The sequence below is a fragment of the Mobula birostris genome, chromosome 16 (genome assembly GCF_030028105.1).
Source record: "Mobula birostris isolate sMobBir1 chromosome 16, sMobBir1.hap1, whole genome shotgun sequence".
Classification (NCBI taxonomy): Eukaryota; Metazoa; Chordata; class Chondrichthyes; order Myliobatiformes; family Myliobatidae; genus Mobula; species Mobula birostris.
This window is the reverse complement of record NC_092385.1, coordinates 16,339,523-16,356,858: the sequence shown is the minus strand read 5'-3', so window position 1 is coordinate 16,356,858 and position 17,336 is coordinate 16,339,523. Positions and strand designations below refer to the sequence as shown.

Sequence of the window (17,336 nt, the reverse complement as noted above, 5' to 3'; positions counted from 1 at the left end):
GGTATATAAAATTATGAAGAGTATAGATAGAGCAACCCGGCTGGTGGCATAGTGGCATCAGTGCCAGACTTCGGGATGAAAGGTCCTGAGTTCGAATCCAGCCGGCTCCCTTGCATGCTTTCCATCTGTGCTGGGTTATGAGCTAGTGATCTCTTTGGAAACTCACCCAGCAGAAGGCAATGGCAAACCACTGCTGTAACTTGCCTCGTATGCAGTCCCCCGTTACGTCAGAGAGGAGTGGAGGGAAATCCTCTGCTAACCGGAGAAACTCCGAATGCAAAGTACCTTTCCTTTTTCCTATAGATAGGGCAAATGCAAGGAGGCATTTTTCCCTACTGAGGTTGGGTGGGACTACAACCAGAGGTCATGGGTTAAGAGAGAAAGGTGAGAAATTTAAGGGGAACACGAGGGGAAACTTTTTCCACTCAGGGTTGTGAGAGTGTGAAACGAGCTGCCAGCACAAGTAATGAGCTCAATTTCAATGTTTACAAGAAGTTTGGACAGGTCCATGGATGGTAGGGGTATGGGGGGCTATGGTCCCAGTGCAGGTTGATGGGAGTAGACAGTTTAAATGGATCAGCATGGACTCGTTGGGCTGAAGGGCCTGTTTCTGTGCTGTACTTTTCTATGACTATGTGAAAGGGAGAGTTGATAAAGACGAGCTTGTAAATTTTCATTTAGATTTTCTAAAGGCATTTGATGTTATTCCATGAGGGGTTAGTTCATAAATTAACGGCCCCAAGGTATTGGAGGAAATGTCTTAGCATGGATTGAAAACTAGCAGACACACAGAAAACAAAGGGTTAGAATAAATAGGACATCTCAAGGCTGGAGGAATATAACCAACGAAGTACCCCGGGGATCAGTTGTTGACCCTTTATTTATACTAATGACCTGAAAGAGGGAATGAAATTTAATATTCCCAAGTCTGACAATAACACAGAATGAGTAGGGAAGATTTTAAGCTAAGATTCAAACCACTTAAATCATTTTATTTTGGAAGGGACTGTTCTGATGAGAACATTATCGATGTAAGTAGAAAGAAGGCAAGACAGCGGCTACATTTCATTAGTAGTTTGAGGAGATTTGGTTTGTCACCTAAAGCACTCAGATCTCTACAGATGTACTGTGGAGAGCATTATGACAGTCTGCATCACCATCTGGTATGTGGGAGGGGTCTACTGCACAGAATGGAAAAAAGCTACAGAAAGTTGTAAAATTAGTCAGCTCCTCCTTGGGTACTAGCCTCCGTAGTATCCAGGACAAAGAGTGGTGCCTCATAAAAGCATTGTCCATCACTAAGGATCCGCATCACCCAGGACATGCCCTCTTCTCATTGCTGCCATCAGGAAGGAGGTACAGGAGCCTGAAGACACACACTCAATGATTCAGGAACAGCTTCTTCACCTTTGCCATCTGATTTCTAAATGGACATTGAACCCATGAACACTACCTCACTTCTTATTATTTCTGATTTTGCACTACTATTTTTAAATTTAAGTTAATATTCATATATATATATATATACTTACTGTAATACATTTATTTTTATAATGTTTTTCATTGTACCGCTGCCACTAAGTTCACAAATTTCACGACACTTGCCAGTGATATTAAAACCTGATTCTGACTGTAACTTCACAATGTCGTATAGATAGATTGAATGATTGGCTTAAAACATGGCAAAAAGAGTTTTTTTGTCGGGAAGTGCAAAGTCATGCTCTTTGGTAAGATGAGCCAAATGGTGGACTGTTATCTAAATGAAAAGACAGTAAAAATGAGTGAATTTCAGTGGGATCTAGGTGTTGTAGTCCACAAAAGCCAACAGGCAGGTCCAACAAGTGGTTAAGATGACAAATTATCTTTATTGCAAATGGTTGGAGTTTAAGAGCAGGGACAATTTGTTACACTTATACAGGGTGCTGGTGAGGCCACCCCTACAATACTGTACAATGTCTATGATAGACCCTGGATTCTGGCTGATTGGGACAGCCACTTATCTGGGACAAACTTTTGAAGAACAAAAACTAACTGAGTAAATAAGTAGAATCTTGCTTATTTGGGACACTATGCTGCTTAATTGGGACAGGAGACTGTTGCCAAACAGTTGCTAACTAGCATCAACTGTGTGCACTTGCGTGGCCGTTAGACACTACACACTGTGCTTAGAATGAACAGTTTTTTAAAATAGCATCAGGTGTTTATGCTTGTGTTATGTTATTCATTTGGCCTCACTGACGCTGAATTAAAAAGCAGTGATTTTTGATTCTACTTCATGCAGGAAGGCAAAGGCAGCAATCCATTATCTGCACTGGGTATCTGCACTGATTTTGTTTGTTTACAGTCAATCAAAAGAACACTACAGTGTACACTGTAAAAATTCCTCCATCAATAACTGTTAGGTTTGGCACAGACTAGATGGGCCAAAGGGCCTGTTTCTGTGCTATGGTTTTCTATGACTCTCTTAAACAGTTCTATAGTACTGTACTAATATTAGTGTTCTAATTTGTTGTGTTTCATTTAAATATATAATTAAAAAAAGGCAAACTACCATTTAACCAAATAACAAATTATTTCCAATAACTAGTTTGTGAACAGTTTTGGGCTCCTCAAAGAAAAGATGTGCTGGCACAAGATGATTCCAAGAATGAAAAAGTTATCATACGAGGAATGTTTGATGGCTCTGGGTCCATATTCGTTAGGATTTAGAAGGATGAAGGGGGATCTAATTAAAACCTTTCAAAATTTGAAAGGCCTTGACAGAGTAGATGTAGAAAGGATGTTTCCCATGGTGTGGGAGTCTAGGATAAGAGGGCACAGCTTCAGGATAGAGGAACATCCATTTAATACAGATGCAGAGAAATTTCTTTAGCCCCTTTAGAGTGGTGAATTTGTTACCACAGGCAGCCATGGAGGCCAAGTTGTTGGGTTTACTTAAGGCAGATATTGATAAATTCTTGATTGGACATGACATCAAAGCTGATGGAGAGAAGGCCAGGGAATGGGGTTGGTGGGGGGGGGGGTGGGAGGAGGTGAGGAAGAATTAGCCATGACTGAATGGCTGAGAGACTCAACGGGCTAAAAGGCCTAATTCAGCTCCTATATCTGCGGTTTAAACTTCAGCTAATTGGACCAAAATGCACTATCCCAATTAACTGAAATCCACAGTGGTAGCACTGGAGATACTCCAAAGGATTGAGCAAACCAATTCCTGGGATGAAAGGGTGGCCCTGACAAAATGGGGGCTAAATAGGAGAGTCATGCAAAGGGAACAAAGCAACAAGATAGGGGGCTGATATTTAAAACAGATGCAGAGAAATTTGTTCTCTGATAGAGAATGTCTGGCATTCTTTGCTTCAGAAGGTGGAGGCCAGATCATCAGTAATATTCATGGTGCAGATAAAGAATCACAGAACTTTGTGTTATCTGGTACTGAAAAAGCTTTTGTTGAGTGGTAGTCCATTAATGAAAGTGCATAAAATACATCTTTAGGAGACACTTGGGCCAAGAGCATATCTGAAATCATTACAGATTAGGATTAGGATTGGAATTCAGCACGCTGAATATGAAGGAAGACAAATTGATGGGGGTGCGGGGGGGGGGTGTGCATTAACCTGCAGACTGATCAGAAAGGTTGTGGGGAGACTGATTGCCTTTAATAGTTGTGACTGAAGAGAGATGGCATGGTATCGAGGCATAGATGGAAAACTGGCCGAAAAGATCCAAACCTGGAGTGCTGGCAAAGACGGGTGAAGGTAGAGGTGGCAGCACATCCAAGAATTTGCAAGAGATAAAGAAAGCGGAAGCAGGTGCAGACTGGACATTATCTAATCAAATACCAGGGCAGGCTTGGTAGCAAGATTATCTACACACCTCAAGAAAGGGCCTAAACCAATGTCATTTTAATAGAATATTCCATGAATGAATTAGAAGTGTGAATATTATTTAGTTAGTTATTTGATAAGGTGCATGAATTAAGAGTTAGACACTGAATGACTGTTGGTTAAATGCAGATAATGTGTTGCTTTGCAACTTACCAGTTAGGATTCTGTAAGATGGTTAAGTGAGTATCTGTTTCTTGGAGGTAGAAAAAATGAACAATATATAATGTGTAGAAGGCAATGAGGATGGGCTGAACCCTCTGAACTCTCTGCATGAACACCTGGGGGACTGCACCAATACCATCCAACATTCGGTCTGCCACTGCGATACTCACAAAATCACATCAATCAAACAATCAAGGCAGGCCTCACAGAATTGAAGGCCTAGTGCTACAGGGTCAGGTGGGAGTGGTCTGGGGCAGGGTAGGGGGTCCCCAACAGCGACACAACATGCGATGAAATCTCCTGGCACCTTCAAGAATATTAGTGAGGAAGCTTACCAACAACACCTCCTCTTAAAATAATCTCTTAAAAATACTTTAATTATTGCCAGCAGGGGAATCCAGGCATTATAACTATTGAACTATTTATATGTGTTTTAAAATATATACAGTGCTGTAAGAAGTCTTAGTCACATATATAGCTAGGATGCCCAAGATGTTGTACACTGTAGTAATTTTATATATTGCACTGTATTGCTACAAAAAAATTCATGATATTTAAGTGATGATAAGCCTGATTCTGATATGGGTCTCTATTGTGGACTGAGAGTGGGAAGGGGGCAGGGAGAGGGGAATCATGGTTGAGAAAAGGGAAGGAAGAGGGGAGAGAGCTGGAATCACCAGAGGGACATTGTATAATGATCAATAAACCAATTGTTTAGAATCAAATGATCTTGCCTGGCGTCTCAGGGCTGGGTGCGTCTGCAGCCACGCCATCTCCCACCCCTGGTATTCCTTCTCTGCCAGCTGTCCCACACCCCTCACGTGATGCTCCACCCTCGGCAAACCCAACATCCTTTGCTCCCACTGGATTTACAAACTTGCTCTCCGCTCCATATTGACGAATACAGTATTCAGCAAGTCTTGGGCATCCTAGCTGTGTATACCGTATGTGCCCAAAACTTTTGTACAGTACTGTAGCTGACAGACTGACCCTCTGTGATGGGTGACAAGTGAACTGGCTGTGAGAAAATATTGCATCCTCATAAATTTGCCTTCTTCTGACATGCTCGTCCATGATGTTATTAGGAGTGACTCCACACAGTTTTTGTGGAGACCTTTTCTAAAAATCACATTACAGATGCATTTCACTGGGTTGCACAGCATTACAAAAGGTGCATTAAGGACAGATCTAGCATCTCAAACCTGAGAACTCGTGTTTCTGTAGACCATTCTGGTAGGATTTTTAGCCATTGTGGACTTTTCCACTACCATCCCTGCAAAATCCCACCACGTCAGATATCTATCAGTATCAAACTAGAGAAGCAACACAGGTTCGATAAACAGTACCATTAAACTAAACCAGGAAACAAGGTACAAATCTGATGGTGATATGATGCAGGACAAATGCATCCTACAGATGTGAAACAAGACAGCATAGAAAGAATTCAATAGCCTCAAAGTTCAAAGTAAATTTATTATCAAAGTACATACCTACCACCATATACAACCCTGAGATTCATTTTCTATGGACATACTCAAGAAATCTATAGAATAATAACTATAACAGGATCAATGAAAGACGGCTCAACTAGGATATTCAGAATGTAGATGACAACTGCAAATAGAAAAATGAAATAATAATAAATAAACAAACAATAAATAGAGAACATGAGATAAAGAGTCCTTGAAAGTGAGGCCACTGGCTGTAGGAACATTTCAATAATGGGGAAAGTGAAGTTGAGTAAAATTATCCCCTTTGATTCAAGTGGTTGAGGGGTAGTAACTGTTCCTGAACCTGGTGGTGCGAGTCCTGAGGCTCCTGTACTACCTTCTTAATGGCAGCAGCCAGAAGGGAGCATATCTGGATGATGGATGTTGCTTTCTTTCGACAGCGTTTCATTTAGATGTGCTCAATGGTTGCAAGGGCTTTATCCGTGATGGCCAGGGCCATATCGACACGAATGGTGATAAACCAGTAAATACTGGAGCCCAGAGTGATTGTGTTGAATTTGGTGCATGAGCCACAGAAAGTAAACAGACATCACAACTAGGAAAGCAAATAATATATTGATCATTATTTAAAAAGATGTAATAATAAATTACAGATGTTTTGCAGGCTTTCAGAGATCTCATTGGAAGTTTTGGTCCAGATTAAAAGTAGGCTGCACTTGCATTGGAGTTAATGCATTGCCAATCCATTAGTTTAATATCTGATGCGAGGACGTTGTACTGTGGGTAGAATACAGGGAGAATGGAACTTAAATTTCCAAGAATGAAAAACAAATTTACTGAAACATACAAAACAGTAAGAGGGGTTGGCACAGAAGTTGCTGAGAAGCTGTTTATCTTTCAGACTGGCAGTCTGACATCAGTGGACAGAATCTCAAGATGACCGAGACAGAGGACAATTATCTCTCTAAAAATAAAATTGAGTTGTTTGGAATTCTCTACTACAAGGGACCGAGGGTGTCAAGTCATTAAGCACACCTCAGGCTCAGGAAGACGGATTTTTGGATTACAAGGAAATTAAGGGCTTGAGTATTAAGCAAGAAAATGGAGGTCTACTGAAGTCAGGTCAGCTGCAGTCTTACTCAAGGGACAAGTGGCTTTCTCATTTATTTTTAAAAACATAAATCACTGGCATCCACCTGACAAAGTGGAAAATTGTCTAGGATATGGGAGGCTGGTCAAGAAGGTTCAGTGCTCAGCATTCGAGATGAGATAGTAAATTGGATTAAACATTGGCTTTGTGGAAGAAGCCAGAGAGTGGTAGTACATACACAGTTGCCTCTCTGACTGGAGGCCTGTGACTTGTGGAGTGTTGCAAGTGTTGGTGCTGGGTCTGTTGTTGTTTGTCATCTATATCAATTGTCTGGATGTTAATGTGGTTAACTGGATCAGCAAATTTGCAAATGGCACCAAGATTGAGGGTGTAGTGGAGAGTGAGGAAGACGATCATGGCTTGCAGCAGGAAGTGACGAGCTGGAAAAATAGGCTGAACAATGGCAGATGGAATTTAATGCAGACAAGTGTGAAGTGTTGCACTTCATTGGATCAATGAGAGTAGGTCTTACACAGTAAACAACAGGGCACTGAAGAGTAGAACAAAGAACTCTAGGCATACATTGAAAGAGGTGTCACAGGTAGACAGGGTCATACAGAAAACTGTTCGCACATTGGACTTCCTGAATCCAAGTATTGAGTTCAGAAGATGGTGTGTTATGTTGAAGTTGTACAAGACATCAGTGCGGCCCAATTTGGAGTATTGTGTGCAGTTTCAGTCACCTACCTACATGAAAGAGGCAAGGTTGAAAGAGTACAGAGCAAATTTACAAGGATGTTGTCAGGTCTGGAGGATCTGAGTTATAAGGAAAGATTGAATAGGTTAGGACTTGTTCCTAATATCTCAGAACATTGACAGGTTGAAAGGAGATTTGACAGAGGTATACAAGGGGTATAGATAGGGTAAATGCAAGCAGGCTTTTTCCACTGAGATTGGGTGGGACTGCAACTAGAGGCCATAGGTTAAGGGTGAAAGATGAAAAGTTTAAGGGGAATCTTCTTCACTCAGAGGATCATGAGAGAGTGTGAAATGGGCTGCCAGTGCAAGGGAGCTCGACTTCAATGTTTAGGAGAAGTTTGGATAGATACACGGATGGTAGCAGTATGGAGAGCTAGGGTCCCGGTACAAGTCAATGGCAGTAGACAGTTTAAATGGTTCAGCATGGAGTAAATTGGCTGAAGAGCCTCTTTCTTCACTGTATTTCTCTGTCTGTAAATGTGCTCTCCACATAACACAGGGCAAATGCCTTCTAGCCAAATAACATCCTACCAGCCTACCCATAGTAACCTCTAACCAGCTTGGCATTGCTTATTTGGATTCTGAGAGTTATGTCAAAACCTTATTACAATAGAGATGAATTGAACATAACTGAATTGCATTTGAAGGAGCATTTGCAGAATTCTGTGGGATTTAGGGGGAATGATCTTCAATTGGTTACAGTTACATCTGTCAGAAGGAAAGATGTTTGTGATTTTTGGAAGCATCTCATTCAATACATTTCAGCAGTAAGCCATCACTTTAGGAACTCCTCACAGCAGTCTCAACCTTTAGCTGTATCATTAGTGATTCCCTCGAGTACAAGATCAAACAAGGTCAATGCACTGCCGATTCAGTGCTTCTCAGAACCATGCCTAAAGACTATATGAAGATGTCCACAACTGGGCCAAGAGGCAAGTAATAATCATGTGACACAAGTAATGACCAGCAACCAAAAAGAGCCCAATCGTTCCCAAATCAACTTAAAAAACAAGGCTAAAAATAAAATGGTTGTAAGAAATTGGGTATTCTGCAATACCATGTAAAGTTATTCAAGGACTTAGGTATTCTCCTATATTGCTACTCTCAAGTCTTTCAACCACCTGCAAGGTACAAACAAAAAATATGGTGGAATACTTATCTACCTGATCTGGTGCAGCTCTATAAACACTCAGAGAACTTGACACCATGCAGACAAACTTATTCTACTCAGCTAACCATGTGTATCTGCTTTAAAACACCTATTCTTTTCACCAGCAGAGAACCATGATTACAATGCATACAACCTACCATAGGAAATATCATTTCTTTGGCAGCACTTCACAAGGTTATGTCCTCCATCACCTCAAAAGACCAAGGCAGTGGTGAATGGAACACTTGTCCCTAAATCTCCCCTCTTCGGTATGGAGCACTCTTGACTCAACTACCTGATACAACTACTCTCAGTAAGTGTACTACATTCCATTCAGTAGAGGTCCCAGTGCCATTTCCTTAAAGACAATGAGGTATGGGGAAAAATGCCAGCCTTCCAAAGATTGCTCACATTCCAAGAATAAGTACATTGGCTATAAAGTCAACCACAGTCAGTCATATTGTACAGCCTAAAATGTCACAACTGACATAATTCAATTCCGTTACAGTCAAAAGTTATTTTCAGATGCCTACCACCACTGAGTTGCTAGCATGTTTGGCATAATCAACTAGGAATGCAACACATTTTATTTCACAAGAGGCTTCATAACATGGTGATAACAAATAATAAAGACAGAATTGTTCAACTTCAATTATTATACTTCTTTGGAATGTCTAAAGCAATTCTTAAATTATCTAACAGAGCTATTCAGTGTGTCGTCTGGAAGAAACAAAAAAAAATTACTCCAGAGTAATACATTTCCATAATTATTGCATAAATTAGAATTTATAAACCAATAGTTAAATGTGGACGTAAGTGATTGTTCAAAGTATCATTGTAACTACCATTGATGTACAATTTGACCTTTTTAAACATAGTTTGTTATATGTTGGCTCAGAAAAATCTTTTTTTTTTTAAAAAAAAGAGTTGATATCTTACTTAATGGTTCTAATTAGAATGTTTTGTAACTGAGAGAGTCAGGATTTACAAGTTGAAAAATTCTACACTTCCATGGTGCAGTGAGCAGGAATGAAACATGCATTATGTTTACTACGATTAAAAACCATTTCAGAGCCATGGTAATGTTCTGGCAGCACGCTGTTATAATTGTGTACATATGGTCCCATATTACCATTCTCTGATGTTAAAAATTCATATCCAATACCTCATTTTAAATCTTGATCTAACAGGACGTCTGGATGGATTGCAAGTAAATGGCTGGAGAATCCTTATATACTCTATAATACATCCCACTTCATTTGATGCCAGAACATCATTAAGTACAGACAAAGAGTGCATATATAACACACATATTATAGACAAGACAGGGCTGCATGCAGATTAATATCCAAGAATACAACAAACAGCAACAACATATTGATCTTTAGGCAACAGAGAAGCAAAAACCAAAAAAATTCCCAAAGATCCACTAAAAGTTCAGTCGGCTGATTAAAATTCTAAGACAGGTTAAAAAAAATCAATCATAATTTTGTCCCAAAGAAACTGAGCACATCCATTACTTAATGTCTAATGCTTTGAGAAAGCCAGGTTGTTTTTTTTTTTGCTTTAAGCATGGAACACTCTCTTTCAAAAATGAATATTGTAATGCCACACCAAAAAAAACATACCATTTCATTTAACTGAATCTTTGAAAACGAATTGCCTTTAGAAATAAGTGTCCTGACAATTTTATCTCTATACTGCCTATGCTAATTTTATGAAGAGGAAAATCTATGGATGCTGGAAATCAAAGTAATGCACACAAAATGCTGGAGGAGCTCAGCAGGCCAGCCAGCATCTATGAGGGGAAAAAAAAAGTAAGCAGTTGGCGTTTCGGGCCGAGCCCCTTTATCAGGACTGATTTTATAATTGTTTGACATTAATTTGCTATTCCAAGAATAAATAAATCTGAAATCTTCAGGAAAAAATGTGATAATGTACTTGAGCATTCATGACACCTTTTTTATCCCCTACCACAGATGTCTTATCAACTTGCCTCTAAAATGTGTTGTTATTTGTTACTGATGTAATGGGGAGGGGGAGGGGCGCACAGCATCTGTTCTGGTGCCATTTACCCATAATTCACTGCGGACCAAGCCATCTCATGGTAACCAGCTTGACTCAAACACTATAAAGGCACCATGGAGACCTCTGGGCAGAGATAAACAGAGCAGAAAAATAGCTAAAACATTGCACAGGAGCGAAAACTGACTTACACCATGAAAGGGATTGTTTCACCAAAGGCAACTTGATTTCCTTTATTACAAAATATTCTTGAGGCTAATGCCCCAAACTAGTGAGTAGATACGTGAAGCTTATTTAATCCCTCAATCTAAAAAAAATGCAACCACAAACATTGTTCCAAAATATTTTTTGCTTTTACACAAATAAACAGGTGTTTGTAGCAATCTTGAGTTGCAATGACAGTTAATGCGTTTCAGATCAGGCACTGAAGGAAAAGTCTTCGGGTTACATGTTGTTCTTTCTTGACACGATTCTTGTACTGTACACTGAAATAAGAACTGTTGACTTTAGGGTAGAACACCATTAAGAGAGATGAAGTGATATAATTCTCTGTTTATCGACATGCAAAATATGGTGAACAGGTGCTGTCACATATCAATGAAGCAGCTATCTAGGAGATCGTCTCACGGGAAAATAATAAATGTATCGATCTCAAGGTTTTTGTATATTGAGACAGCTGTCTTGCAGATGAGGCGAAGCCCAAAGTATGGAAAGCAAAGTCTTGCCGTTCTGCAGTGCAGGGTGGGAGGTCACAAGGCAGGCTCGGAGAGTTAGACCAGGGTATAATCCCCGCCCCAGCCCGTTCAATAGCCCATGGTCATTTGTGTTAAGAAGGAAAGCAGTCAATAAACCCCGTTGGACCATCAAAGAACGAAATTAAACCACATCACATTGCCAAGATAAAAGGAAATAAATGCATTTAATGAGAATATTAAATCGATCGCTTTTATTTCTTTGCCTACAAGTGTCTGAATAGGGAATGGAGCACAAGTTAGCCCAATTTAAATACACTTGTGTGTTTATGTTTTTAACTGGGAAGATAATTCGTGTGGGGAAAATAACGGCGTACTGAGTGATTTTACCCCCACCGACGACGGGGAAAGCCGGCACCACAGGGTGAACAGCTGTGCGGTGCTGGCCGCACGAACAGACCCGGGATCACCTACCAGTCGGTGTGGGGCTCGTCAATGATGAGGAGAATCTTGGCTCTCCTGGCAGCTCCCGCGGACGTTTGCTCCGTTAAGCCGGCCGCAGCGGCCGCCGTGGTCTGCTTGACGGCGTTGGAGATGGAACTGAAGAAGCTGCTTCCCGTGGACTGGCTCGTCTGCCTCCTCTCGGGGGCCGGGGACACGGGCGGCGGGGGCTGTGGGGGCTCCGGCCGCTGCAGGTCTGTCATGTATCCATTCGGCAGGTTGGCGATGAAGCTGCTGTCGGAAAGCCTTCGGCGCAGAAAGTTCATCATTTGTGCGGATTCCGGAGGGGGCAACCCAAACAAGAGCGGGAGGTAAGAAATTCAGGTGCCGGGCAGCTCGGTGGAGCGGGGAGTTCCAGAAGTCTTTCACCTCCGTACACCGAACAAGCTCCTGTGCGATGTCTTTAAATGTCTGTCTCTAATGAGCGCTCATCTAGAGCATCAGAACTGCACATGTGCTGACGTCTCCGTGCTGCAAGACTGTAGTCACCTCTGTGCCTTGCAGTTCAGCCCTACCCTCCTCTACCTTCGTGCGCCGACACAACCCCACTGCCCGGCCAGCAGCCAGTTGCAAACTACCTCTCCCGGTGCCGTGCTCCTGAATGTCATCGGCGGCGGGGAGCTGTCACATGGCGGGCCAGTGAATTCCCCCTACGAGTAAGCAGCGATAGGTGGAACGCTGCCTGTGCCGTCGATGTAGGTTTTCACTTCCTACATTTCATTGACTTTTCAGCTGGAAGGGACCACTGACCGACGAGCGTCCATTCTCTCCGCATTTCTAATGATTATTAGGCAGGCAGATGTTTTACATCGTGCTCTATTTATATCCGTCCAATCACTGATGTAAACATATGGACTCGGCAGCAGTTTCTGAATATGCAAGATATTTGCCTTTCATTTCTAACCTTACTCATAACCACAGTAAAATTGCAAGTACTGATATCGTATGACAATTTTCATCTGATGCTCTCACATTACTGCAATTATATGGCAATCAATCAACCATACACCAACTAAGTAGCAAATTTCTGTCATATTCTTCAATGGTTATTTCAGTCCCCGTACTCAATCCTTTAAAGTACAAGGCAGAGTTTTATATATTTGGGAGTTTTTCCAAGCAAGAACTAAACAAATAACTATCTTTCTACAAGAATTGCGCATTCACTTAAAGAAAGATTTAAAATAACGGCAGAAAGATAGGGAGAGAGGGAAATAAGTGGGGGGAGAGAGGGGGAAGGGAAGGGGAGGGGGAAGAAGGGGAGAGGGGTGAGAGGTATTTCAGAATAAGAAGCAATAGCTGGTACTGTTAGGTCTATATTTGCTTGTTATTTGATTCCTGACCATTGGTACCTTCAAACCTTCAGTTTCTGGCAAATTATTCTCTTCAGAGGAAAATGGCAGAACAGGCAACCTTTCCAGCTCTTCTGGAGTGAAATAGGAGTACTATGAGTTATGACAGTTACTGTAAGTGAGAGAAATAACCTTCACTGTGTGCAGAATTTGTCCATGGAAAAGGTACCTTTTTGAAGCAACTATCAGTATGATACAATATAGTTGCTTTGCTATTGGTGGAGCCTTGGCAGAGATGTAGATCAAAGTGAAAGAAAATATTACGCCAATTTTATTTAATTAATAAATGTACAATATTTTGATAAATGCAGTACTTTAAAGCAGATTTATGAAACCAGTTGAAAATTGTTTGCCAATGAATTTCACTAACATGGCAGCAGCTGTACAGTAATGTTTGTGTCAGGGTTTTAACCGTGGTTATTAAATTTCCTAGATGTGAGCAGTGACCCTTATCCAGAATAACGATGCTTGTACAACGGTGAACAGGATTTTCAATAACACTGTCTGTTTCAATAAGTTAAATATGTTATTCTGATCACAAAGCATCGGCTTCAGTTTGGTAAAGGGCAGCAGGATCAATTATTGGAAATACTTTCGAGTGAATTGTACTCCTGATGTAAGGAAGGAAGAGCATCTCTGCAAGAATTTTACAGCAAAAATCTGATAAAGTAACAAAACCTTTGACTGCCGAACAGAATCTGGTCTCTGTAATCTATGTTAGACATGGTCTCCGTTTCAATGTTTGGATCAATTGCAAATTTATTCTTCATACTTGTAAAAGACAATATATTAAGAAACAAACACAAGAAAATCTGCAGATGCTGGAAACCCAAAGCAACCATCCTGAATCCTGAAGAAGGGTCTCGCCCTGAAACATCGACTGCTTACTCTTTCCCATAGATGCTACCTGACCTGCTGACTTCCTTCAGCATTTTGTGTGTTTTATTATATATTAAGGAAGTTTATTTCTCTAATACAGTGTAAAGAAATTTCTCTAACTAGTAGCTCATAAAAAAAACAGTATTTGTTCTGTATCACATGGCTGTTGGAAAATTGCTTCAGAGCAAGAGTTGCATCGGGCTTTGACATACAGTATCTATATAGTCGCTTTTCCGATTCTATTTTGATGCTTCAGGAATATAATTAGAACATGTTCTTTTAAAGAGAAGAGGATTGTTTTTCTGAAGGCAATGGAGTTGTGTTGCAGTAAATGAAAACTTCCTGTCGTCGTTCCCTCCAGCAGCACCTTACTGCTTTCGCACGATGACGTGCTGCTAGATCAAAGCAACGTGTTCTTTCTTGCCAAATCAGGACCTTTACTTCTACGTGATATACAATACGTGTGTGTGAAACTGACAGTGGACGTCGATTGCAGTAGTCGCTAAAACTCAGTCAGCTTAACCAGCAGAAATCAAAGGAATGGTGTGACTGTAAATGCATGAGAAAATTACTCTTCAAAAAAAAAATGAGTCAAATGAACATCATTCAGTCCATTTCACCAAAGAGCTAGCTAACTGTCACGAAGTAATGCTTGGCTTAAGTTTTCCTACTGCTGCATCACTATGATTATGTGAGAAGTATCTCTTTTGCTCGTTATGCTGCTGCCGTTTAGGGCAGCAATGAAGGTCCTCCATCTCTGGCGGTGTTCACGGCTTCCTTCGTTGTGTCAGTAGCTTCCATGTCAGAGGGTAGGTTTGTATTTTTTCCACTGGATAATACCCCCCTCCCCACCATTGTCTGGGAGTGGAGTGTTGAATGAGGGTGGACTTCCCAGCTAATTTCATTTAGTGTTAGGTGAGCTCCCACTGGACTTCCCATCTCTTTTTAGGAGATTTGCCTTTGTTGGGTTGAAGTATTGAGGCCATGATCACCCAGCGCCAGCTGCAGTGGCTGGGGCCCGTGATGAGGATGCCCCCATGTTGACTACCCCGCAGAGTGTTATACGGCCAGCTACATCATGGTCGACGCTCAGCTGGAGGGCTGAAGAAGCGCTATAAGGATCAGATGAAGAATGCTTTAAGGAAGTGCAAGATCAGACCCGAGGACCTGGAGGGTGTTGCTGCTGACCGTACCACTTAGCGACAGCTGTGTCGGGACGGGGTTCATATTCTGGAGATGGAAAGAACAGCCAGAAGACAACAGAAGAGAACCTGGAGAAATGCAGCCATGTTTGCCACCACTACCACATATACATGTCCCACCTGCAACAGAGCTTGTGGGCCCAGGATAGGACTGTGTAGTCATCAAAGATCTCACCGTTAAAGGAGTGAACGTCGTCATCGGATTTCGATGGACAAAAGGAGAGAGGGTTGAGAAGGTGAAACCATCTCACTCAAATACACTTGAAAGCAATTACAAGTTTTTAAATGAACTAAAACAAATCTGTAAGCCAACTAGAATTTAGCTTGTTTCAACTGATATCCTTTTTTTCATTTTGTTCATCCTTGTTTCTGTGACTGATGTAACCCAGAGCAGGTTATTCAGATTTTCTCAGCAGTTTAGGGCCTGTAGAATAGACTTCTGGCATTGATAAAGATTTGGTTCAGCTTGTAAACCTGATGTCAATTATCCTGGATTGACACATTAACATTGTTGACACCTTTAAGTCTGCTGCCGTAGAGAGCAGTCAGCATCATTTCACTTTGACAGACAACATGCAAATGCTGGATCACTGGTATTAATGTAAATGCAGTTGATATGTTTAGACAAGCAATCCTCCGGCCTGCTATCAGGTCTGCTGAAAACAGCCTACTCCCCTCAACATGGGGTCTCACGTGATCTCCCAACACTAATGGAATCTAAATGAGGAAAACCCTGTAATGTTGTCCCACAATGGTGAGAAATTGCTCTTATAACAACCAGAATACTGTTGGCCAGGAATTACAAAATGGATTTATCACCGAGTACAGATATGTCATCGTATACTACCCAGAGATTTATTTTCTTGAAGGCTTTCACAGTAAATACAAAGACTGACAAACAACCAAAGTGCAAAAGATGACAAATTGTGCAAATAGAAAAAACAGAAAAAAAAAAAAATTAATATTACAAAATAAATAAATAATAATTATTGAGAACATGAATTGTAGAGTCCTTGAAAGTGAATCCATAGGTTGTGAAATCAGTTCAGTGTTGGGGTGAACGAAGTTATTAACTCTGGTTCAGGAGTCTGTTGGTTGAGGGGTAATAACTGTTCCTGAACTTGGTGGTGCTGTGGGACCCAAAGCTCCTGTACCTCCTTCCCAATGGCAGCACTGAGAAGAGGGCATGGTTTTGATAGTGGGTAGGGGTTCCCAACCCTTTTTTTGCCATGGACCCCTACCATTAACTAAAGTGTCCACAGACCTCAGGTTGGGATCCTCAATGATAGATGTTGCTTTTCTGCAACAGCACTCCTTGTCAATGTGCACAATAGTCAGGGGTGCTGTGGTGGGACTGAAGTTGCAGAGGAACCTCATTTACCCATTGTGTCTGTTCTCGTTAACCCACATTGGCTAAAACTAGGCAGAATATTAATTTAAAATTTCTCTTGATTTTTCAAATCCCTTCCAGTCTCTGAAATGTCATTCAGCATAGTTTGGAAATCCCCATACTCTGTTGGTTCCATGAATGGCTCAGTTTTGCTCTAACGGGGGTGATTGCCAGGCTGGGTTTGAACCAGGGTTGTTATGAAGTTCTGTATCAGGAGAAACGTTCATTAGGTGGGCCCAAATGCAGAGGAAATCAGAGAGGAGGATGGAGTTGGATAAAGAATCTTAACTAGTAGATCGGTTAGTAGAAAACACAGGCCAGAACTTGAGAATGACTACACACAGAGTGAATAGTCACAGTCATAGTCATACTTTATTGATCCTGGGGGAAATTGGTTTTCGTTACAGTTGTACCATAAATAATTAATTAGTAATAATAAAACCATAAATAGTTAAATAGTAATATGTAAATTATGCCAGGAAATAAGTCCAGGACCAGCCTATTGGCTCAGGGTGTCTGACCCTCCAAGGTAGGAGTTGCAAAGTTTGATGGCCACAGACAGGAATAACTTCCTATGACGCTCTGTGCTGCATCTCGGTGGAATGAGTCTCTGGCTGAATGTACTCCTGTGCCCACCCAGTACATTATGTAGTGGATGGGAGACATTGTCCAAGATGGCATGCAACTTGGACAGCATCCTCTTTTCAGACACCACTGTCAGAGAGTCCAGTTCCATCCCCACAACATCACTGGCCTTACGAATGAGTTTGTTGATTCGGTTGGTGTCTGCTACCCTCAGCCT

General features: G+C 41.3%; 1 protein-coding gene across 1 annotated transcript in view; it reads right to left on the bottom strand.

Annotated features, from left to right (window-relative positions):
* Positions 1-12,456, bottom strand: part of syn2b (synapsin IIb) — a 407,986-nt gene extending 395,530 nt beyond the window's left edge. Inside the window, exon 1 of the mRNA XM_072280332.1 lies at positions 11,688-12,456. Coding sequence (XP_072136433.1) covers positions 11,688-11,983 — 296 coding nt within the window. The 5' untranslated portion in view covers positions 11,984-12,456. The remainder of the gene's footprint in view (positions 1-11,687) is intronic.
* Between the last annotated feature and the right edge of the window lie 4,880 nt (positions 12,457-17,336).